The sequence below is a fragment of the Labeo rohita genome, chromosome 20, assembly GCF_022985175.1.
Source record: "Labeo rohita strain BAU-BD-2019 chromosome 20, IGBB_LRoh.1.0, whole genome shotgun sequence".
Taxonomy (NCBI): domain Eukaryota; kingdom Metazoa; phylum Chordata; class Actinopteri; order Cypriniformes; family Cyprinidae; genus Labeo; species Labeo rohita.
The window spans coordinates 2,383,637-2,410,187 of NC_066888.1; the positions used below are offsets into that span (position 1 = coordinate 2,383,637).

Below are 26,551 nucleotides of genomic sequence, written 5' to 3' on the forward strand. Positions count from 1 at the left end.
TAAACAGAATGTCAAAGTAATGATACAATTTGTGTTTTCTGATTAATTTCCAAGAACATGAATATAACACTGAATATAGATAAAACGTTCAAAGCTGGCAATGTATTTACACCTTGTATTGTGGGCAACAAAGAAAATTTTTGAATAATTTTAGGAATACATAAGGAGATCATAATCACTCCAGCACAAAACCTACCACTGCACCTTATGTACAATTACTAGGCTTTATAAATATTAGTTGTTCATCACGTACTGCTCTATACGTGCTCTATACTTGTGTACACAGCTGTACACAAGTCCTAGCTTTGGCTCACCTACATTACATATGGCACAACATGCAATAATCCCAAAATAATGATCTTATTTGCATTTGATACATACATCAAACCATCCATAACACAGCCAAAACTAAAGCAAACTGTTTGATGGTGAGCTGCTAAACCATAAAACTAATATACTGCATACAATCATTTCTTAGTGCAGATATTTAGAAACATTTTTTTTCCAAGATTTACCTCAACAACAGGATTGCAAAGACTTTTAACATTGAATGGTAAAGAAAGCAAAAAAATGCTGCAATGGAAGATCACAATTACAGACACAAAACAAATTCAGTTCTAACGTGATTTACTAAATAATTTAATGTGCTGAAACAAAAAGATGTTTTTGTATGTAGTTTGTATGGTTCACTGCACATTCACATTGTTGTCATCAGAAGGTACAGGTTGTCACAATATTTCTATATTGGCCAGTCTCAAGCTAAAATGATTAAGGTAAGATGGGTAAGATGCCACCCTTACGAACAATGTTCATTTACTACATTATACAGGAGGGAAAGGCACCATCGGTCGTGGAGTGCCGCAGTCCCGCAGAGTTTAGCTCCAACCCTAATCAAATGCACGTCAACAAGCTAATAAATTTATTTTTTTTTAGGGTGGGATGTTACACAGCATATGAATATTTAAATATTTAATTACCTATTTTTAATCAAAAATATGTCATTACAGCGACACTATAAATTCAAACTTAACGATTTCACTCAATTAACCAATAGGTTTTAATGAAAAGCGAAGATCTCTGACATGTACATCTAATTAACTGAATTATAACTGTAAATATACATCTGTATTAATATAAATATACATGTGTATTAAATTTAATACACTAGTATAACATGCTGCTCTGGACCAATTGTTGGAGGTGTGTCTTATCCCAAAGGTCTAATTTTAGGTAGTCTGTTTTTAAGAGCACAGCCAATTATCAGTTGTTTTGAGATGACATTTTGTGGCATCTATGGCCACGAGAAAAAATTAAGATGGGGAGTCAACTTCCCTCAAGGGGTATATTACGCTGTCTTACCCTGCTAATATATGTGCAATTTTTTTTAAATATTAGTGTGACATTATTGTTGTGGATTTCATTCTCTTCTTAAAGGATATTTTAACATTTTGATGCTTTTAAAACATTCAAAATCACAAATACATAGAGTATATGACACTTAAAGAATACATGGCTAATGCAAACATGAGGGCAATAGCCTGTTACATCCAGCTGCTTTTTGTTTGCTCCAGTGATAGTTTTCTGTCATCCTAAATTAAAAACAATCATTTTGTTGCATACAATCATAAAAGCAACATTGGGGCAGGGCGAAGGTAACCCGTTTTTCAAGTTTTCACCTGTGACACACAGCAACAGTACTTCACAGCATCACACATGATTCTACCATAATCTAGCACTCTCACACACAAAGCAAACACCCGACACCCCAGACATATGTGTTGTAGTTGCAAAAAAAAAAAATACAAAAAGAGACAATCTATACCAAAGGCTGCTTACTTTTTAACAACATTTTAACTTGCGATGTCTGGGAATTCAACAGTAGCCATATTCTTAGAAGCACCAATATTTGATTCTTATCTTTGATAGCATAATTAAAACAGCTGATAAATCTTTTTTTTTTTTTTTTTGCAAAGCAAGCTAATAGCTATACCTCTGTTGAAGGCAAGCACTAATTAAGTATTGTGTATTCACCCATTTTTTTCATGCCGAAGATTTGTAGCAGCCAAGTGCACAAGGAATACAGACCGAATGCTACATGGTTTTCTCATAGTTTTCACCCAATGAGACCAAAACAGACAGGATACAGGAATACAGTAACACACCCACTTATTCTGTCAATCATGAATGACAAGTTGGGATACGGACAATCATTCAAGCAAGCCAGAGATTACAATTGTTGAAAATAACAATGTCTACACCTGCTTTCGCTTGTGAAGTATGTCCATAGTCTTAAAGCATATGCCGCATATTTGCACCACACATAGTCTCACAATACTTTTACAAATGTGCCACGAATATGGCAGTTTCCAAACAGATGTGTAGTACATGACAGACTTTTTTTGTGAAGCAAGCTAATGGCTATCCTTTTTCAAGGCAAGCTTATACTACATATCGGCCTCCCTCAGGCCCCTTGGGACCTCGCTTTGAACTTGCATTAGCATTAGTAGGAGTGGGGCTGGTAAACTCCTTGGAAGCAGACTTTGAGTGACTTTGAGACTTTCCCCCGGGAGAAGTTGCAGGGTGAATCTTGAGGATTCCTCCAGGTTCAACAATAGTGTTGATCACTGTATGACATAGATAAAACAAATTGATACAGAGAAGGCCCAGAATATGTAGCATACATGGTCAAAGTTAAACATTGTCTTAGGCATGTAACCCTTGTTCCCTGAAGGAGGAAATGGGAGACATTGCGTCAGTGACTGACAAATAGGGATCTCGTCTGAGAGCTCCAGTCATCTTCGAGTGGTACAAAATAAGCCAATATTGGTGAGTGAGAATAAAATCGTGAACCATTCAAGTTATACTGAGGAAATAAACATATGGAGTCACCTGATGGGAAACCACAACATATGGGCACCTAGCCTAAAGTGAGGGTCAAATACCTCCACCAACTACCGAAGGGAGTTTGAGGAACTCCATCCAGGGTTTGCCAACCTCTGTTAGCCTTCCCTTCTTCTAGCCTCTGAAACTGATAAAGAGCTGTTCTGAGGTCCTGCAGCTCTCCATGCATTCCTTGTAAATACATAAGGAGACACATGAACGGGACACAGCAGAGCGAGTATATACTCAAGATGGCGGCGCGGTCAGACGCAGCGGCTACTCCGGGTTCCAACGACGGTGCTTTTATGTCTTTTAATGTCGTCCGTTCGTCTCCAAACAGTGTAAATGTACCGCTAAAGCATAGGGAAACCATTCCAAAACAGATTTACAATCGCCAAAGCCTTTTGGATATCGGCAACGCACACAAACACCAACTCTCGCCGGCGGCCATTGAGAAGCTTCGAGGCCTTTGCATACTGCTGAAGCCGGACCTCAAGACTGTGGCCTCGCCTTCTGACGCTACCCCCACTGCTCTTCACGCTGCTGACCCACGACTGCACTGCCAAGTTCAGCTCCAACCACATCATCAAGTTCGCTGATGACACGACTGTGGTAGGCCTCATCAGCAACAACGATGAAACACACTACAGAGAGGAAGTGGCACAGCTGGCTAAATGGTGTGGCGCAAACAATCTGTCCCTCAATGTGGGTAAGACAAAAGAGGTTGTGATGGACTTCAGAAGAAACTCTGTTGACCACCCCCCACTGACCATCGACAGCTCAACTGTGGAGAGAGTCAGCAGCACTAAATTCCTGGGGGTGCACATTACAGAGGATCTTACCTGGACCACCAACGTCACGTCGCTCAACAAGAAGGGCCAACAACGCCTCCACTTTCTCCGCCGGCTGAAAAGGGCAAGTCTCCCTCCACCCATTCTCACCACTTTCTATAGGGGCACCATTGAGAGTGTGCTGACCAGCTGCATCACTGTCTGGTACGGGAACTGCAGTGCTGCTGACCGCAAGACCCTACAGCGAACAGTGAACACAGCTGCAAAGATCATCGGTGCCCCTCTCCCCCATTTTCCTTGCACGATGCTCTAGCAAGGCCTCCAGCATCGTGAAGGACCCCACCCATCCCTTCCACAATCTCTTCCAGCTCCTACCATCAGGTAGAAGTTACCGGAGTATCAAAGCTCGCTCTGTCAGATTTGTCAACAGCTTTTTCCCCCAGGCTGTGAGAGTCCTTAACTCCAATCTCCCTGTCCCCTGAAATCATGAAAACCTCAGCCTCCTCCCCCCAACTCATTAAAACTGCTGACAATCTTTCAAAGTGCAATTCTGAGTTCTGCTACACACAGGTGAGTGGGCTATACAAACCACTTGTAGTAACACACTTATGTACATTAGACACTTTCTATAAACACTTGCTGCTACAAAGACTCAATCGGATTATACATATTTATTTGTGATTGAGATTCAAAATCTCTCTTCTGCACAATTTAATGCACAGAATATCTCTTTTGCACAATTTCATGTACAAATGTCTCTTTTGTAAAATGTCATGTACAGTACTTATGTAAAGTTTTTGTTGTCTCAGTTTTGTATGTGTAGTCAACTATTTATTATAGTTATAGTATTTATAGCATATGTATAGTCAAATGGTTAACTGTTGTATAAGTCTGTAATTGCTTTTCTTATTCGTGTACTGTTGTATGTTTATATTATGCTTAACTAGTATGTAGCCCCGTGGTCCTGTGATACATGACATCTCATTCTACTATATGTCCACACATGTAGCAGAATGACAATAAAGCTCGACTTGACTTGACTTGACTTGAGGGCTGGGTCTGCCTCCTCTTGGGGCACCACTTGGGCCAGAGTCTCAGCCGGCCCAAATTCCAGGCACTCTTCGTTGACCGAAAATGCCTGCAGGTCCCCCACCATCTTGATAAAAGTGAGCGCAGTCAGGAGCACTGTCATAAAAGACAGGAACTTTAGCTCAACTGACTGCAAGGGCTCAAAGGGATCTCTCTGCAAAGCATTTAAGACTAGAGAGAGATCCCAAGAGGGAAAATGGAAAAGTCGAGGAAGGTTTAACCTCCTCACACCCTTCAGGAACCTGATGACCAGATTGTGTTTCCCCAAAGACTTGCGGTCTACTGCATCATGATATGCTGCAAAAGCAGCAGCATACACTTTAATGGTAGAGGAAGACAGCCTTCGATCCAACCATTCCTGCTGAAAACAAACCACAACACTGATTGAGCATCTACGGGGTTCTTTCTGGTGGGAAGAACACTAATCAATGAACAGACTCCACTTTAAAGCATAGGTACACTTCGTAGAGGGGGCTCTAGCTGAAGTAATAGTGTCAACTACCACTAAAGTCCTCTGCATCCTGTCCAGGAACCACACATGGAGGTTCCGGAGATCTCAATGCAGGTGCCATATAGTGCCAAGGTTGCCATATTAGAGCTGTGTAGCGGACATTTGACTCCAAAGTTCCCCAGAGATAATGACTAAAGCTTCCTCCATCTCCACGTCGAAGATGGCTTCGTTGAACACTTAGAGGGCCAGGGGGAGGCTGGGATGGGCGGAGTCTGCTTCCTGCATCTTGGAGTCCACAGGAGGATGCCCTTTGGCACAGGAGGATGCCCCTGGCAATCTCAACTGTTGGAGATTTGGGAGATCAGGGAGTCAAGAAAATGAGTTTTGTCAGCGTCCCTCATATTGCCAGGGTCAGCCAAAAAAAGGTGTTCCTGGACTACAAGTGTGGACATTGCCTGCCCAAGGAAGCATGCAGTGACTTACTGTACCTTTGAATGGTCTGTTGCTGTGCGCAGATCCTGCATCAGCCCTGAGTCAGCACAACCCTCATGCAATTCCTTGAGTACCTTGGTCTGATAAATTTGCAGGAGCACCATGGCATGCAGGGCAGAAACAGCTTGTCCAGTGGCACTGTAAGCCTTGGCCATCAGAGCGGATGAGAACTTACAGGCCTTGGATGGGAGACGTGGGTGACCCGGCCAGGTGTCAGCACTTTGCGGACAAAGCTGCATCGCAGTGGCATGTTCGACCTGAGGAATTTCCACGTATCCCTTGGATGCCCCACCACTGAAGGTAGTGAGGTTGGAGGAGGCACTAGATCGGGTTTGGGCAGAAAAAAATTACCTTCCATGATTTTGTAAACTCCTCATGCACTTCAGACGAGAAACTCAACAGCTTGCGACATAGTGGAAGAGTGAGAGGGCCGCTGGGACTGACTCAGGAGAACTTCCACTGTAACCCTCAGGTCACCCTGTTTATTAGCCGAAGCAGCCCTCTGCGGTGCAGAGATCCTAGATCAAGGAATAGCAAAGGGGACTCCACCTCTACGGAGGTATGCTGAGATGGTCAGTGTCCCGCAATGGGTAAATGACTCATCCACAAATGCTGTCTCAGTGTGCTTAATGTCCAGACACGTGAGACAGCGATCGTGACTAACAGAAAATGATGGCTGGAATGACATTTTTAAAAAGATGCAGCGTCACACCCGTGCTTACTCTTTTAGTGAGGAAACTAGCTCTTTTAATGCTGAAGTGCTCAGGGGATTGCCGAAACAACAGGCACTCTGCACCACTGTCTCTCCTAACGACCACCAATGACGCGTCACACAAACATGCAGAACTCACTCAAAGATGAAAGGAAGAGCAGAGTAGTATTAACCACTCAGCTCCGAAGCGAAAGCTTGAATGAGTAAGCTGCAATGTATCCTTATAAACTTGTGGTAAAAGGGAGTGGTTCACGATGCAAATTTCACTCACCAATATTCATTGGCTTGTTTTGTACCACTCAAAGGTAATTGGGGCTCTCAGGCGAGATCCCAAATCGGCAGTCACTGACATAACATTGAATGTTGACTGAAAGGGAACTAATGCTAATAAACTCACCCTCAAGTTGTCTCTGGACTCTTCGCAGTTCTTGGAGGATAGATGAGATTTCCTGATTGCAAATTATGGAAAATATATTACAAAATAAAGAATCATCTCTGATGAAAAAAAAGTTTTTTTTGGTTTTTGAAAATTACATTGGATGGAGGAATGTACCTTATTAGATGTCTTAAGGATTGGAACCTCATTTTCAGCATTGATTTTTGCCTCTATTTCTTCCCAGACCTCTGTCTTGTTATGAAACAGAGCTCTAAAAGAGACATAATAATTGTGGGACTAAACAGACAAAACCCCTGGATAGTATTGCCAGTTCTTAGTTTTAATGTCCTAAATGGAATCAAAAGGCATTGTGTGCACTTTAGGTTTGTTATCCTTAAATGTGTCTACTGTATATGCTAGTGTAAATTTAACTTTTACAAATTTAACAAGATACAAACATTCAAAATGTAGTCTCTCTGTTATGGGAAAAATGGACCAAAAATACTGATGACTGATTCTGGACTACACAGATTTTGCTATTTTCTCTAGGATGATAATCGCTATTCCCCAAATACCCCCTGGTAACAGCTAGCAAATACAGAAGTGGATCAAAAACTTTCATCAAATTTGTCCTAATACCCATTCTTGTCTTAGGATAACTATGATTAACTTTTTTGATCCACTTCAAATATTGACTACTGTAGTAGCCAGAACTACAACCTTAAAAAAAAAACAAGAATTTAGTTAAATAAAGAAAAAGAAGAGAATAGGAAATATTTTATTTCATACTTCATTTTCTCTGCTAGTTGCTCCGTGTTCTCTCTGATAGCCTGAGAGAGCTGGGAAACTGGGTTTAACATAAGATTGTCCAGAATTACCTGTGATTAAAAAAAAAAGTCAAAGGTTAGAACAAATGATGCAATTGTAATTTATCTATACAGTTTCTGAGAAGCACTGCTATTTGCTATGCAGGCTATAACACCCTGAGTAAATGACTAAAGGATCAGTTTACTAGTGTAATGAGCAAAGGATTTGACAAAATTTGACCTCTTCACGGTTCCAGGGACGCCGTCTGGAACTGTCATGGTCGTTCATATTTGAATCTTGGTCTACTGGACTAGTTGAGCCTGGAGGAACCTTTTGATAATTCAGACTTGCCTCGGGTATATGCTGTACCAGCTGCAGATTAATCAGGGATGGGAAAGCACTAGTAAGAACACGTGGACATGACAATGGCAGGTTAAAAAAGGTTAAATTTGATGTTAAGAGACAAATATCTCTGAGCTCAAATTACAATGGAGGCTTCTGGGAGTAAAACTCTGGGAAGATACAGTATCTGTATGATCATGCTAATTCAATTGTGAACAGGAAAGGGGTCTATGTTCACAGTCAGCACAGCAATTTTGATCCTAATTCCTTCAAGATACATTTGAAAAATATTTTTAATGTAAACATAACCTATTTTGTGAACATACAGCCTTGAGAGTGAATCTGGAAGTGAGTTTCCATGCATTAGGGAATTCCCTCATGCAAATAAAAGGTAGTAGTTTAAACAACAGGTTTCGAAGCTAGAAATCAGACAGCTGTTAGTACATTGATACTGGCTCACAGATTAAGTGTTTTAATTTTGGACACCACTTGGTGATAATGAGTGATGAATTCAGCACCTGAGGTAACAGGAACCTCTGTAATGATGCATATGGTCTCTGCACAAAAGAGAAAATATAAAACAAATCGTATGCAAGATTAAAAAAAAAACTTTACCTTAGTCTTAGTTGTTTTTGGGACACAATATAATTATCATGAGGTGTACCATGGTATAGCAACCCATGACTCCAAATCAAACAGGCGTGCTTATCTTAGAATTTAATATTTTATCTACAATGTTTTTCCTCTTTTTGCTAATGAGGAGAATATAATGATTTGCTGCATGTTCTGCTATATATTAAAAAGGTAATGGAATGGGTCAATGTATATGATAGGATGTCATTTGACCATGCAAGCAACTTTGGCCGCACCTCCTCTCTGGTCGAGATAGTGGATGCAGGGGTATTGGGCATGGAGCCTGGGGAAGTGGTAGCTCCCATGCCTGATGATGCTTGGGAGTCACCATCCCCTGCAACATCATGGATTTCACGTGCGAGAATGGCAAGATCTTTGGCCAGATCTTGACTCAACCTAAAGGAAGTAAGTATAAATGTAAAATGTAAAATATAAAAATGAATTAAACAAAAGCACTCGTCCATAAACTAGCTAATGCGTTAGCATATGACACCACAACAAAAACAAAAAAGTTAAATAACCTGGCAATCTCTGCACTATGAGTAGACCAGTTCTGGAAGTGTTCATTCTGAGTTTCGTCCTCTTCCGTTTCCAAAGAGCCACATTTTAGCCTCATTTGAATCGCCTTCTGCGGTGTTTGTGTCTGAGTTGAAGCCGAGGTGTGGGAGCGTTTATGTTTAGAGTTGGAATTGGTCTCAAACTCCTCCTCTGAGGTAGAGGAATACTCTGAATCCTTTTGTCTGCGGTGGGAACCTTTGGAACATTTTGTTTTTAAATAAAGTATCATGTTTATATTTTAAAACATCAAAGTTACAATATTGCCAGTAAGAATGAAACATTGCAATGTTATGCAGTTTTAGTGGTCTTGTCTAGACGAACTACAGGTAGAGAATATCTCTGAGGTTTAGGACAAATAAATAGACTGATACTCACCAGTTGTGCTACTGTGTTTAACTTGGCTAGAACGGGTACGAGCGGCGGAGTGCTTCCCTACTGATGCAGTCCCCTTGCTGGTAGCCTGCCTCACCTCACTTGAAGCCCCTTTCCTCACACTGCCATTTGCCTCCGTTGGACGGTTAGAAATGCCATGCTTGCTTGAGGTGGACTCATTGTCACTTGGAACAGTGAAGGATCTAGTGCGTTTCCGAGGCATGGCAAGAATGTCCAGTCTGGACAGTTTCTTTCCTTCAGCAGGAGTCTTACTGTGGTCGGAGCTCTGAGATGCACGGTCTGTCTCTGCACCTTCATTGTCTGAGGCCTCACCTAGTCGAGCTCGGCGAAGCATGGAGGCACGGGTTGGTCTTGGGGCTGAAAGGCTATTAGATCGGGTCAGCACCTGTTGGTTTCCTTTGGTCATCTTACTAGGGTCCTCCTTCGGCAGGGGTGCAGTGAGTTTTTTGCGGCTGTTGGGTCGTGAACTTGACTCATGGTCAGAAGCCGCAGCTTCGGGCCACAGTTGTTGACCGTGCTGATTATCTGAAAGGTCTAAAGAACCACGGTTGCCAGCACTGCGACGAAGCTGTAGCCGGCGACTTAGTTCAGCTTTACCGGTATTATCAGAGGAGGCATGATTTCTGCGTTTTTCTGATAGTCGTTCACGAGCGGTAGGTTGTCGTGCTTTGTCTTGTAAACCGGAAGATGACTTCTCCTTGCGCAGATCACTTGCAGATGTGTGCTTCTTATTTGCACTGACAGGAGCATTTTTATTGCTGACCATGCTTACAGTACTAGCGGTATCAACATCTGAATCACCAGACAGAGAGTCCTCTTGTGCAGGAAAGCTCCCTTTTTTTGATCGTTGACTAGATCCAGGTAACTTTTCTTCTGGTGATGTCAAAGATTTATCTGCTTCCTTAGGAAAGGGAAATGTATCTCGAACAGCTTCCTCAGTATCCAAGCTTCTCAAAGCAGGATGACTAGAGATATGTGGCAGTTTCTTAACTTGAATGTTGTCACTTGGCCTATCTTTGGTAAAACTCTCCTGTCTAACAAATGAGGTTGAGGTCTCTTTGGTGGGCACCACATCCTTGTTATGTGTCTGAAGATTTGGGGCTGATGAGTTAGGCTTCACCGGACGCCTAGACTCATGGCCACTCAAATGTCGTATTAAGACAGTTGTTGGAGGTACCTTTGGAGAGGAGTCTCTCTCTGGCTGTGAAAAACCTGGGCTTTTAGACACATCTGACTTACATGAACCATCCTCAGAGCCAATATAAAATGAGGTGGGTTTAGGTGTGGGTGTTGGCAATTCTCTTAACCCTCTAGAATGGTTTACATTATCAGAAGGCGAATGTGTTCCTCTCCTTGCTTGGCTCCTACCACTCCTATCAAGGATAGAGCTGTCGTCTGAACGGCTAGTGTCACTCAGACTGTCTGGGTCCACATCGTCTTGTACACGTAGCCTCTGAGTGCAGTCCTGCTGCTGTGGTGCTCTGGAACCTTTCTCTGGTGGTTCATGGTCCATGTTTGTTTCATGCCGAATCAAGATACTGGGGGTCGTGTTCTCCAGTTTTTCTCCAGGTGGAACCTGAGGAAGCACCCGTCTGGTCCTGGAAACTTGACTGCCCTCTGACTCCAAGATATCGAAGCTTTGACCAATCAATGATGTCATACTGTCATCTTCAAAATGAAAAGTTTGAAAATAGTTATTAATTTGCTGGCCTATTCATAAAATCTAAAACTGTATCAAAATGCTTAATTGCTCAAACACCACTAGTGGTTTTCAATGAATATACCTCTGTCTGGAGGTCCACTTTGGGGTGGAATTCCCATAGATCCCTGAGTAGCCCCAGGATCACTGTAAGTGTCTGCAAGGCTGGCCCAGCGTGAGACCCATTTAGGCCCTCCTACATCAGGATGTGCCTAAATAAAATAATTATAATTATTGTTATCGTCTTTGAAATAAGTATTTCAGTAATGAAGGAGAGTACATTTGTCTGAGCAATATGTAATTGCAATACCTGTAGTGAGATGACTTGGTCTCCACCACGGCCCTGTGATGATGTCGATATTACATCTGCTGCCATACCATGGCTATGACTCAAGAATTGTTGCTCATCTTTACCATCATCAATCACAGGCCTGTAAACTCCAAGAGTCTGACCACTGTATTCTGGTGCATCTAAAACACCAAACACCTGTGAAATATAAACAAATATGATTTACTATGTTTCTCAAACACCATTGTCTTCCATGGTTCAGACCAAATAGGTCAACAGGTGGTGCCAACCTAAACTCACACCAGCAGCAGAAGCAAAGTTGACATGTTGGAGCACTCAAACAAACACCACAATGCCTTGAAAGTGCCACAGAACCACAGTTTTCCACTCTGCAACTTTGCTTACTCATTGTGTCTGTATAGTTAACCGGATTAGGAGAAAATATCTTCACATCTACAAATTACACCTTCTGTATCATTGTTGAAGTCTAGGGCTCCACACCCTATTTGCTTTCTTTATTTTACAAAAGCACAACATTTTGTTGTTATTGTGCGTGCACACGAATAAAAGTAGACCTTTTACAGATTTGAAAGAATGGTATGGCTACTATTCAGCTTTCACACTCCGCACAAACACTTCAATATCACACTCCTGGAGAACTAATTTGGCCTTCTGCGAACTCCCGAGGCTCAAAAAGGAGAGTAAGGGGGAAACACAGGAATCGAGGTGGAGTTCGACGCAGATTAAAGAGGGCTTTTAGGAATACTTTTAGGAAATGTACACTCGCTTTGATGAATTAGAAGCCAATGTGAGTTTAATGCATGAATACAAAAACACGCATATGATGGCATTCACTGAAACTTGGTTGGATGCTCATAGTACCTTAGGGATTGAGGGGTTTGGAACACCTATTCTGCTGGACAGAGACAAAGATACAACAGGGAAAGAATGCGGAGGAGGTGTGTGTGTTTATATCAATGAAAACTGGTGTAATATAAAAATATAGACACAAGATTTGTAATTCAGATATTGAACTTCTTGTGGTTTCTGTACGTCCTTTTTATCTCCCTCGCCAGTTCCCCTGGCTGTTTTTTGTTGTAGTATACATACATCCATGTGCCAAAACTGACATGGCGTTTGAAACAGTCAAAAATGCCCTGAATAAATTGGATAATATATCTCCAGATGCACCTAAATTTATTTTAGGTGATTTTAATCATTGTATCATGGAAAAATATTTAAAAGACTACTATCAATATGTTATATGTGGTACCCATGCTAATAAATTTCTGGATAGGTGATATGGCCCAATTCCGGGAGCTTACAGACCTTGGTCTTGGTTCATCTGATCATAATATAATCTTACTGTCTCCTGTGTATGTTCCTGTTGTTAAGTAAGTGAAGATAGAAGTACAGTTTGTTTAAGAATGTTCACCTTCTAATATCGATTGTTTCGATTATACATATTGGAATATGTTTCTGAATGCATATTCTAATCTCAATGAAGAGGTGCTTCCCATTTCTAATTATATTACTTTCTGTGTCGATTCTGTTATACCTACTAAGATCACCTTGTATCCCAATAATAAACCTTGGGTAATGAAGCATTTAAAAGGTATACTGCATATGAAGAAGATAGTATTTCTCTCAGGAACTAATGAGGAAAAAAACAGATAAACAGGGAAGTTAAAAGGGCAATAGAAATTGCTGAAAGTAATTATAAAAATAAGATTGAGGGTATGTTAATGCAATCTTAAAGCCGCCTGGAAAGGAATTAAGAGCATGGCTGCAGTAAGTACACGGGTATCACATCAACAAAGGCCTATGGAGAATTATGATACTAATTTCTTTTTATCTATAATGAATTTTTTTCTTGTTTCAATACTTCTGCCACAGATGATGAGATGGCACTTTTTAAAGGTAATGTTAGTTCTTCTAATAGTTTTAAATTGCCCCAGGTCCAGTTGGCATATGTGTCACTGTGCTGAACAGCTTAGTGGAGTTCTCCACTTACTCTTTCAATCTTCTCTAGGTCTTCTCTAGAACAATTCCCAAAAATGCTAAGCCAGAATCTTTGAGTGATACCATCCTATTGCCTTGACCTCTTTTCTCATGAAGGCTTTTGAACAAGAGATCAAAAAGTATGTGATGATGGTTGCTGGACTGCTCTTAGATTTGTTGCAGTTTGCATATCATGCTGGAATAGGTGTAAAAGATGCAAAACTGTTTTTGTTGAATGCTCTCTTTTGACATCTGGAAAATAGTAATTATTTAAGGGGGGTGTTTGCAAGTGAATGAGTGAAACACATTTGTCTGTGTTTCACTCCGTTTCGAATTGCACACACAGACAGCGCTTAAGAAACAGTGTCTCTTCCGTGGCTCTGTGTGCTTTCAACTCGCTTTTTAGTATCAAGCACAATATTAAACAACATTCACGAGATTATATGGCATGATTTGACTGATTTTTATGCAGAAATGGTGACAGCACACTGCATTAAAGGAAAAGAACATTCATGGTTTCATAACCACTGGCCAAATTAAAAAACGAAACTAAAATTAAATCATCTTTGAGAGCAAAGTCTTTACATCTTATTATGAACAGCAAGTGATGAGAACGGCACACAAAATAATAGGAGACAGCATGATTATTTTGAGTGGATGCCCCTTGGGCGACGTCCAACATCAATTAAATGTTGTACAAATCAGTACATATTTACTTTGTGCCTGAAGCAATATGTTTATGTAATAAATTTAGTTGATTTATTTTTCTTTTTTTTCCATATTTTGCTCTAAAGCTTTAAACTAACAGTTAGTTGACTATAAGGGGGCAGCCCTATTAAAGCCAATCGCTGACTACTCTGAATTTTGGTATACGCCAGTGGTAATACAGTATTTATCGTTTCCCAAGAAAAAGAAAAAAAAGTCTGTCACCTGATCAATCATACTTCTAGCTTTCTCCACTTCCTTATCTTGTGACTCTGTCTCAATTGTGTAGGTACCAGCATCACTCAGACTGTCCTCTTCCTCGGTTCGTGTCACCCTTGAGGCCTTAGTTTCAACACCACTAACTAACAGTGGTGAAAACTGTGGCACAGTTGACCCAGCTGAGCAGAGTGGGGAGGCACTAGAAACTGGACCCCTTCCTGGGGCTTGGGAAGGTACGGAGACAGGCGAGGTTGCTTGAAGAAGAGATTGGGATAATGGAGGTAGTTGGGATGGAGATGGTGGGTATGATACAGATGAGGGTCCAGATGGCTCTGCAGGGGAGGGTAAAAGAGTGTGTGATGGAGACATCATCACAGGTGGGGCAGACATAGGAGGTGGAGTCTTTTCCGTATCCTTCAAGAACTCTGCAGTAAATTCCTGAGCTAGTTTGGACTTCCTGCCAACACTCCCAAAAGGCTTAATGGTGATAGCTGGTGAAGAGCGAGACGAGGTCCCTAATAGAGATGTGCTGGTCCCACTGTCTTCTGTCTTCTCTCTCCTCAGTGAGCTTGATCGCTGTGACCCTCCATGGCTTGAACCTTTCAGTGGAACAGTGATTTGCTGTGTTGGAGGAACATGCCCATGCACAGAGGCAGGCCTTTCCCCATGAGCCAGACCTTTTCGTTTCTCTAGTTTGGCCTTCAATGCAGAGTAGGAGTCAGCATGCGCAGAGTTGTGGGTAAAGGACTGTGACCGCTTCTTTCTGGGATTATCATCAAAGAACTCAATAATGAAGGCCTGCTGGGTGTGAGGCTCAGGGTGAATGGCCTTAACCTCTGCCTGGGGAGGTGAAGAGGCTTCTTGAACAGGATGAACCTCAATTTCATCAAGTTCTCCTTCATGGTGTTTGTGTGGAGAGACTGACTGAGGATGATGAAATTTTTGTACTGAGGCAGACTCCTGGGACAGAACTGATTCCGGTGGTTCAGATTTCTTTGATTGAGCTGACTGGTGTGACTGTACTGATGATTGTGATTTCATGGAATGATGTGACTTGCTGCGTTGTCCTTTCATTGTCCTTTCAGGGTCTTCTGAATCACTCTGGGTTCCATCTTCATGATGGTGTCCTATTGAATTTACAGATACAGTTTATATTATGACCGTCACTCTAACAAATAAATTCAAAGCAACTAATTATAAAGAAAATAATGTGATAAAATTCATGTAATTAATCATGCTCTGCAGCCTGTATTTGAATTCCATAATAAGAAATTTGCTTAAATCAGGACACACAAGGACGCTTTAAAGGGGTCACTGGATGCCCATTTTCCACAAGTTGATATGATTCTTTAGGGTCTTAATGAAAAGTCTCTAATATACTTTGATTAAAAATTCTCAATGGTTTTGTAAAACAAAACCCTTTTTACCTTGCCAAAATTAGCTCTGCAAAAATCATATTATTCTAAGGGGTTGTTCGTTTAAATGCAAATGAGCTCTGCTCACCCCGCCCCTCTCTTCTCTCTGTGGAAAGACGGTCCTGTTTACATTAGCCGCATTTTGCCGCGTTTAGCCGCTAAACTTACTAACTACCACATTAAAAGGAAAGCCGATCGCAAAGATTCATAAAAAAACGCTTATACTCACTTCTGCTGTAAGTAAAGCTGGATCACGAATGATTCGCGGGAACATAGACGGATATATGTAGATCGGGAGGTGCATTCCATTCACAAACAAACATAATCTACTGCATCTTCAGCAGCTCAGATGTCGGGAGTAAATGACGACCACTATGTTCATTATTACATCCAGCAACACAACACCTCAATCGCTCAATCGGAGATATTCTTGTCTAACTTACATCCCTGTTCTGGCATCAAAACATGGAAAGTTACTGGACTGTGACAGCTGGGCTGAGGTAAGAGCTCATGTCAATCAACTATCGTGGGAGCGGCCTCTGTGGGTGTGACGTCACACCGACAGGCATCTGAGAATGGCTCGATTTGAAAAAGGGGATATTATTTTTACAGATTAATTAAAAACCACTGCATGGATTTTTATCATAGGGTAGATTTGTACATACACTGCCAGCACACATTAATGTTCAAACAACATGAAAAAGTGAACTTAGCATCCGATGACCCCTTTAAGTCAATAGGGTCTGGCTGCAGACATGCACTTGCATTTTCAGACCTGCACTCTCAGACAACAGACAACGATTTTTTGCCTTTATTGTGACAGGACAGTTTAGAAGTGAGAGAAAGTAAAGTGGGAGAAAGAGGGGGTGATCCTTGGAATTCAAACACGAGATGCCTGGAGCACAACGGCGCTGTATGCGACAAGGCTATTGGCGCCGACATTAACAATAGAGTTTATACTGAATTTGGTCTTTATCATCTTAGTCTGTTTTGCCACATTAAGCGTTTGCTGGGCAAATATAAAAGTGAAAATTTGCGCATTGTGTTTGTGGCCATATACTTGCCTTGAAGTACACTAAATTAATAAACTATATAACAAATTTGATCTATCAATGGCACTTAATGTATCTTAATACATTAAGCCATATCAAATGTTAATGTTTTTTCACGGTAGGAAAATGCTTAATGAGAGACTTTGTGCATTGCGTTCATATTCTGCTATTCTGTGGCCACGGATTTACGGGTCTTGTCTTTATCTCCTACAGATGACTTGCAGCACCCTGTACGTTATGCTATTAAATTAGTTTTCATTGTTTAACCACCACAGCATCTTGTCTCCATTGGCAACATGCATGACTTGTGTGGACTGCAAGTGACGTCGCAGGTAGCAGAGAGTGCAAGTGGCGATTGCAAGTGATATTGTTTTCTTTTTTCTTGTCTTCATCACCTGGCTACTGTTGTAAAATGTTGAGAAATTCAATTAAAAAAATAATAAATACATAAAATAAAATAAAGTAAAATAAAAATAGACTGCAAGTGACGTCACTTGCAGAAATGCAGTTGTCTGAGAGTGCAGGTCTGAAAATGGAAGTCAGACCCTTCTCCTTGAAGTAGCATCTTCATTATTTTCTGAAGATTGCAGCTAGCCTGTCTCACTAAACCACACTGGAGCAGGCAGCAAAGCCATATGTGACTCTGGACCACAAAACCAGTCATATTGGTCAATTTTTTAAAATTGAGATTTATACATCATTGAAATCTGAAAGTTGAATAAATAAGCTTTCCATTGATGTATAGTTTGTTAGTATAGAACAATATTTGGCTGAGATCCAACTATTTGAAAATCTGGAGGGAAAAAAAAATTGAAAATATTGAGAAAATCACCTTTAAAGTTGTCCAAAAGAAGTTCTTAGCAATGCATATTTCTAATCAAAAATGAAGTTTTGATATATTTACGGTAGGAAATTTACAAAATAACTTCATGGAACATGATCTTTACTTAACATCCTAATGAATTCAGCATAAAAGAAAAATCGATAATTTTGACCCAAACAATGTATATTTAGCTATTGCTACAAATACACCCGTGCTACTTATGACTGGTTTTGTGGTCCAGGTTCACATATAATGAGTAATGAGGTGTTCATAAAGGACACATACTGTATATAGTTTAAAACACGCACAGAACATTATGCATCAATGTAAGTCTCACAGAAAGTGCACTGTTATGGTAGTGTTAGATGTCTCTTACCTTTGAGCGTCCGAATATGCATCGCCAAGTCACTCTTAGTGCTGTACACATCCTCACAGGGTGGCCGCCTGCACATCATACTGACATCACTCTGCACAAGCCAATCTGCCACCTTGCTCTCAGCTGATAGAACCTCTGTGGGTGTGACTACCAGAGAATTACTGGGCTGCTGCTGCTGCTTGCTACGCTGACGAGACGAGAACTTGGTCACATGATCCTTGATTTTAATTTTGCCTGGCATGCAGTCATCAAACTCGATAGTAAAAGAAGCATGACTCTGGACAACTGGAGGTGTAGAAATTAGAGGGATATTGGTGTCTTTGGTTGGGATGTCTATTAAATCTGTTGCTGGGGACTTGGACTGCATATGGAACTCCTTTGTTGGAATTTCAAAATAACTGGGCTCTCTGTGGTACGGGTAGGTTGACTTGGTCTGGCCATCACGGATCTCTTGAACAGAGAAGGTAAATTCATCCTCAGCTGTCGGGGCCTCCTTTGTGATGTCTGTCAAGAGACACCCACACCAAACTGTAAATATGGTAAGACAAATATCCATATCAATAACACGAAAGTAGCCATAAGGGAGGACAAGTGCTTACCTGAATGACTCTCACCTGACCTTCGTACTTCACTGTGTGCTTCCTTGTTCCCAGAGTCCTCCTCTCCCCACCATGATGGCTGGCCATACAATGGTGTTGGTCGGGGGTACAGGTGACTCTAAAGAGGAACAATTACACACTTAAAACTCAGAAAGAGAAGGGGTATAACGGCTAAAGTGAGATGAAGAGTTGGTTACCATGCTAAGCACAATTTATTCAACAAGCCATTTCTGAAGTGTTCACTTCACTTAATCACTAGAACATCAGATGTTGGAGCAACTCTTGTATCTGTTTACTGTAAAGTAAAATATGTAAACTATCTTCCTGATTTCAAATATCCAGTATATTGGATGAATTTGTATTATATTTCCACTTCAGAAAATGTGTTTAGAATTTCTATAGTGTTTCTATATCCATATGATCAATCAATATGTTTTATGGGTAGTGTTCAAAATGGCAGAAAATGAGAATGATGCTCCACACTTCTCTCAGTGGGTAAGAAGTTTTTATTGAGAAAAAGTTTTTATTGAGAAAATCTGATGTCTATTATACTGAACATTAATTAGAATTTTATTATTGAGTATCTATATTACACATGTTAAAATAACTACAATGGAATAAACAATACACATGTGCACGCTTATCTAGGAATTAAATACATCACATTACAGGTTGTCCATTAGTATTACTAAATAATTATTGATTTAGTATTACTAATTTATTTAATTATTAATAATAATAACTAATATTATTTGCTTATCTAGTATTATTATTATTATAACTTATATATTAATATTTTATTAATAGTTTTGTTATTTATTGATGGACATGTCAATGCAGTGCCAGCAGCTGAACTAAGGCATAAGGATTATCTTTAGTATCTGTCACTTGACCAAAAGCACAACAGGGAGGGGTTTACAAATAAACCAGGCCACTGTACTGCAGTGTTACAGATAAACAGAGATTAACAAAGGCTGTGATAACACAGAACGTTATGGTCAGATATCTGCTGGGCTCTATGTTACAAAGCATTTTGTTTGATCACTATCTGTTATTGTATCTTTCTCTCCTGACTTTGGTCATTTTTGATCACTCTTACCTGTGAGACTCTTGCGTTCAGAGCGCTCCAATTTGGATCTTTCTTCCTGCAGATTCTGTTGCTTGCTTTCTGCAGATTTTATGCCCATTTGCAGCTGACTGGTGTACTTCTCATGCTTATACATCAGGGGCAGTCAACCAAAAAGAAAAAATATGTTAATATATATTACATAGAATATAAAATAGACACAAATACACACACAAACAGACAAACCCATACCTTGAGGGCCTCTTCAGGAACCTTATGTTGGCTCTTCTCAAGAATATACACATGTGAATGTGCTCTTAATGTTAAGTCAATACATTAGAACTATAATAACGTATGTAGACTAGAGTTAATGTATCTCTACAAACAAAAAGATCTCAGGGTTTCATGCCAATAAACCTATAACAGCTAACCAGGAAAAAGGATATCATATCCAAAACGAACAATATCCGACAGCTTGAGGGTTATGTATGTTTGGTCTGGAATTCTCAAGTCATTCACAAAGGTCTGAAATGGGAGAAGAAAAACAAATGACGTTATATTTGTGTTTGTGATATGGGAATGCCAGAGTGTCAGAGAAAATATTCCTTAGAAATGAGGAACATCACAAGAAATTTGTCAGGAGTTGACAACACTGAGTGTACAGAATATACAAGTTTCAGAACAAAATGAGGTGATATGAGTGATGACAGAATTTTTGTGTAAACTATCCCTTTAAGAAAGTTTCCTACCCTAACCCTAAAACATTTGTCATTGGAACTGGGTATCATTCAAGGCTTAATAGATCATAACTGTACTGCAGTGAAAAACAGCATCCCAGTGACATATGTCTGTTACCTTTGTCCATTTATTTTCTAAACTTAGGGTACCTAGGTTTTTTATGCCTATATTCTGAGCTTCAGTCACATTTGCTGTTGCTTACCCCATTTAAACTTCCAAGATCCTTGACAAGGTGCTCATCTGTGGCAGGGTTATAGTTGATAACAGCATGCTGTTTATCCACACTACGAGACTAAAGGAAGAAAAACATGTTTACATCCAACATCTTGCTTATTCTTGAACCTAACTCGAAATTGTAATGTTCGCAAACAGAGGTTGGATATTTACAATAGATAAACAGATCCCACATTTCTGCTTTATGAATCTTACTTGTGTGTGGCCTAGCAAGTACTGTGAGTAATAATTTGGCCTCACACGGATAACACTGGAGTAATACAGTTTCCTCACAATGGGCACCAGTATGCAGCAGACCTCACAGTCAGAAAATTTTGCATTTCTGTTTACAATATATCTATATTGTATAAAGCGCTTTAGAAATAAAGTGGACTTTCTGACTTGGCTTATATGCATATTCATTGAACGACGAAGCAAAAACAGGTTTGTAACAACTTTGCAAATTTATTAGAAATAAAAAACTGAAGTGATTTCATTGCATATGTATTCATAACGTTTTCTGGGACACTTGAAATTTAGCTCATGACTATGCATATCACTTGTAGATATTACTACACTTTGATTGGAGTTAACCTGTGGCAAATTAATTTGAATAAGTATGATTTAAAAAGGTACACACCTCTCAATAAAAGGTCTAACGGCTGAAAATGCATATTAGAGCAAAAACCAAGGTCAAAAGAACTGCCTGTAGAGCTCAGAGACAGGACTGCATCAGACAAGAGTTAAGAAAAATTCTGCTGCATTGAAGGTTCACAGAAGCATGTAACCTCCATTATCCATAACAGAAAAAGTATGGAACAACTAGGACTCTTCCTAGAGCTGGTCCACTGGCTAAACTGAGGAACCGATGAAGTACCTTGGTTAGACTAGCGACCAAAAAGCTGATGGTCACGCTAGTTGAGCTCCATGCTCATATATGCAGATGGGAAAAACTTCTCTCCTCTCTTAAATCCTCTCCTCAGTGAAGACATATCAAAATCCATTTGAAATTTGCAACAAAGCACCTAAAGAACTCTCAAATTGTGAGAAACAAGATTCTCTGGTCTGATGAACCTCAATTCCAAGCATCATGTTTGGAGGAAAACAGGCACTGCTCATCACCTGCACAGCAGCATCCCAACAGTAAAATGAGGTGGTAGCAGCCTCATGCTGTGGGGCTGTTTTTCAGCGGCACTGAGGGACTCATCAGAGTAGAAGGAAAGCTCAGCACAGCAAAATATAGAGATAGCCTTAATGAAAACCTAGTCCAAAGCATTTAAAACGTCAGACTGGGCAAAAGGGACAATGACCCTAAGAACATAGCAAGAGTGGCTTAAAGACAACTCTGTGAATGTCTTTGAGTGGCCCAGCCACAGCCTTGGCTTGAACCCAAACATTTCTGGAGAAATCTAAAAAAAAATGTCTGTCAGCATTGTAGCCGACAGAACTTGAGAGGTTCAAGAGGTGAGGAGAAGAATGGCAGATTTGCAAAGTTTGGAGCATCATGCCAAAATGACTTGAGGCTGTAAAGGTGCTTCAGCCAAGTACCGCATTAAGGGTATGAATACTTATGCAATGTACTTATTTCAGTTTTAATTTTAAGAAATTTGCAAAGTTGGAGGGTGGATTGATGTGGAAAAAAATTGTTATTCAAAGCAGTTTACAGTTTTTCTCAATAAATTTGACACCGTTCTCCAAACACAGGTCACTGTTGTCAAAAGTTAACGTAGTGATCTGAACACATAATTGTCCTAAACAGACTGTACATTTTCATTGATTTCATACAAATTACAAACCAGGCTAATAATTTTCTTAAAACACAGTGCACAAAATTCTCAAATGTTTTCATAATCAATAATTCAAAAAAAATATGCAAAAACAACGGTGCAAGTCTAAAAGGTGGTGGAGTGGGTAGAGAAAGGTGTGTAATGAGAGAGAAAAGAAGAGTGGAACAGGTAGGCACACATGAGCAGAGAGCAGGATGTGAAACAAGAGGAGAGGTGAGGGAGAAGAGATGGAGGGCATTGGTGTACTTCTCTTTTTTTGTATCCTCCTCTCTACTCATGTGTAATATACGCACTACAGATCATTTATTAGACACTACATCAAAAAATCTATAACACAGTGTCCAGTGCATGTAGGTAATTTCTATTTACTGTATATAGTAATCATTTTGCAGTTAAAAAAACACACCCAAAAGAAATTTGGTTAATACACACACACACACACATACATATGTGTGTATATAAATATTAAACTTTCCAGCTGATTATGGAGCTGATTATTGAACTCTTTGTCCTGCCTCTTTCATTCCATGCACAAGAACACGGTCTATCACAGTAGCTCTGAATTCATCTGAAATGACTATTCTTGGTCTTGCTCTTCGTCTTCTTTATCCACCTTAGATATACACATTCCACCTCTAAGACTGATGTACAGTAAATACTTTAGCACTTGTTGTACACCATCAAACTTGTAACTGTTGAACTGATTTGTAGCCTAAGTGGTTCTTACATATACTATATTCTTGCAGAATGACTCTCTAGGGAAGATAGTGAAAGTCTTTTGTCAGAAGTCTAAGAAACTGCTATAGTATAGCAAGTAAGGTCATTACCAACAAGGTAATCCAAGGGTGTACTGGATTTAAAACCGCTGCTCTACAGTAAGGCCCCCCTTGCCACCTCATACGTTTATAAGATTTTTAAACAAAATGAATGACTTGTATGATTTATTTTCACACAAAATCTGTTGCTCCATAACTGTTCAATACAACTATATATATTTTTCTGCAATCATACACTTGTGAAAACCACATTTCTTCTTAGGGTGTGCCTTTAGCCTCATTGTACCGTATATATATACAGCCAACTCACCTCTGTCCCACGACAGTTTTCTGGCATCCCCCTCCACCCCAACTCCTCACTCTTAACTATTATTATCTCAGATTAGGGATGTGGGACTTCTCTGGGTTCAGGCTATATTCCGAGCTCGGAGCCCTCCCTCATGACAGCACAACAAATTTGCTTACTAAATCTGATTATACGTAAGTGTGAACTTGTGAACCCATAAAGTATATCTGAACATAAGTTTACAAATAAAATATATTGTTTAATTTGTTACTGCCTTGAGTTATTATTTCGTAATAAATGTGAGATACTTAAAAACTTGATGAAATTCATACTTAGCTTTAATACATAGAATATTGATTAGATTGGTGTAATAATAACAATGTAAAAATATAAAATATATATTTAGCTTTTTCTGATAGTGTAAGTAATGTTTATTTAACCATGTGACTGGGACATAAATTTACATTTGATTAAAAAAAAAACCTTTGAGGATTTTGCCTTCTCATTTCAGAACACCACTGATTTGTAGCTTTGTAGACCATTTTGTCTGTTTCTAACAAAAAAATGCTGTTCATATTCAAAATTCAATGTATTATTTTGCAGAATTATATGTACTTATACTTGCTAGATGACAGTTCCTGGTGCATTCATAAATGTGGTTAAGACACACTTATTTTACACTTCAATGGAAGGACAAATGAAAATCCTACCTGTAGCATTAGCTCGCAGTCCTCCCGGCCAACAAAGATCATTTCCCGTGGCAGACGGTGACGAGTGCCAGAGCTGCTGACCAGGAACCACGATGTCACACTCATCTTTGTTTCTCAGAGAAACCCCTTTGCATCCTGTGACATAAAACATAAAAACATAACATGAAAGACTGTATGTTTGTTGAGGAAAAATTTAATTAAATACTTTAAGGGAGAACACAGTAAAGTAAACTCCTAAGTCATCCCAGGTCAGATTATGAGCTTATGATGTTCATATTATAAAAGTATAAATTGAACACTGATAGGTTAAAGGGTAGAACGATGTTAATTAATTTTCATTTACAGGGACATTTCATTTAGATTACTGTGTAATATTTCACATTATTCAGTTTTAAATAAGTGGACTACATAAATAAAACTGAACACAATCAAAATGTACCACAGTTCATTATTACACAAAGGTTAAATTCAATGCAGTGCAATTATTAGGCAAAATCACAGATTTACACCCTTATTTACACAAGTCTTTTTGACCATACTCAGAAAAATATATATATATATTTTATTTGAAAACCTTAACTATTACAGGTTAATTTGATGTATTAAAATATAACCCAGCCTCATCTGTAATAAGCTGGGAATCATATTATCTCTATGTTCCATTATACCAGTGAATGACAACAGAATTGTGAGAAATGTAAGATACAATTAAGACAGCTTCATGTACCCTAAGACAGGTCTATCTACACATAACGTTCTTGTTTTAACTTTTTCGATTTGTGCAGATGTTCTCCACAAAATGGATGCTTAACCGTTGCATATTTGCTGACAGTGTCGAACACGTTATTAGATAAGACAGCTGTCTAGACATGTTACGTCGGAATAATATTTTTAAGAGAAAACTGAGGATTTTTCTTGAAAATATGGCTGAGAGAGGTGGGATACCTCGTAATGTACATTTGCACAGCAGATAAAAATATACATATATATTTGAAGACCTGTACATGGCCCACTAAGGAGCCGATAGATGATTTTGAGCAGAACATACTTTGATATTTCAGCAGGCCTGCACAGATAACTCATCTTTCATATGTTCGTCTCAAAGCGACTACGAAACCATGGAATCAAGCATTTATGCACAAATTGCTATTTTCATTGTGTTAGTGGTCAATATGATTCAGCATAGAAGTATAGTTTTGTGAATTTTATGTCACATTTGCAATAAATCGGGCCTATGTCTGCTTCATACGATCATCATAATTGCCTCTGAACAGCAATGATTTGATGATGGGGTGATCAGCTGCTGTCGCACCAGCACAGAGAGACGCCTTTTGCTGTCTTTCTCGCTCTTCGTCTTATTTACATCAGATTTCAATGTGACATCAGCAGTTTATGCATGAACCAAACCCACGAATTCACATATATTTAGTTAAATTGATTATGATGGCTGAATTTCAGTTAAGACGATTCTCCGATATGAAATTATTCGCGTAATTTAACCGCACATTAAACTGCTCGGTATTCTGTACAAGAAATCATTATGACATGTAGCAAAAACATTACCCCTTGTACCCTGTGAAATGTGATAAATCTAGTGCGAATCTGGCCTTTTTATCTGTAGCCCCTGATGATGCTGAATATCCTCCGACCTTACCTATAATACCCCAGATGCAATGATCTTTCCCAGATAAACAAAAGAAATGTCCTCTTCCGAAATACGATATGCGCTTCCGCGACTACACGATGTTATTTTGCGAAATCCAGTTAAAAGATCGTAGATTCTCATCAGTGTTGTGGTTCCATGTAGACTACACCCTCTCCCGTTAGACACAGATCATGCTGTCATGGCATCTGCGTCCAGCGCCGCCACCGGTGCGTTTCTACAGCAGAATACTGCAACACCACTCAACCACCAAGCATCCGAGTCAGTGTCCAATATGAAGACACTGGCTTTTTCATTTGATCCAGAGGGGGAAATAAATAGATAAAATTAAAAAATGAAAAATGTGCATATATAGTCATATTAGGAAGAAATTATCTGATGATTAGTTATTGACACTGCACTGACAATTTTTAAAGAAAATTATTTTACATTAATTATTTTATTGCTAACTCATATCTGTCTCTAACCTTTTATAACATTTTCAGTGCATATTTCAATGTGTATTTGAATATTTAATTGCTTTTAATTACTATTTCAGTTCAGTTTTTTGCATGCAGTGCATTGGAGGTATTTTAAAAAAGTAAAGGTATAACACTTTTTGGAATTTTTG

The 26,551-nt window shown here is 39.5% G+C and overlaps 1 protein-coding gene across 1 annotated transcript; it reads right to left on the reverse strand.

The window, feature by feature from the left end:
• Window positions 1-17: 17 nt before the first annotated feature.
• Window positions 18-26,175, reverse strand: cep170bb (centrosomal protein 170Bb). The gene is given in 21 exon segments (XM_051092177.1): window positions 18-2,624; window positions 6,813-6,864; window positions 6,969-7,062; window positions 7,581-7,669; window positions 7,839-7,970; window positions 8,459-8,497; window positions 8,810-8,969; window positions 9,095-9,326; window positions 9,507-11,192; window positions 11,309-11,435; window positions 11,534-11,710; window positions 14,444-15,564; window positions 18,104-18,607; window positions 18,703-18,808; window positions 18,810-18,820; window positions 19,802-19,916; window positions 20,021-20,077; window positions 20,213-20,293; window positions 20,709-20,798; window positions 24,279-24,413; window positions 25,933-26,175. Coding segments are annotated over 20 exon segments (5,163 nt in total). The 5' UTR covers window positions 24,384-24,413; window positions 25,933-26,175; the 3' UTR covers window positions 18-2,439.
• Between the last annotated feature and the right edge of the window lie 376 nt (window positions 26,176-26,551).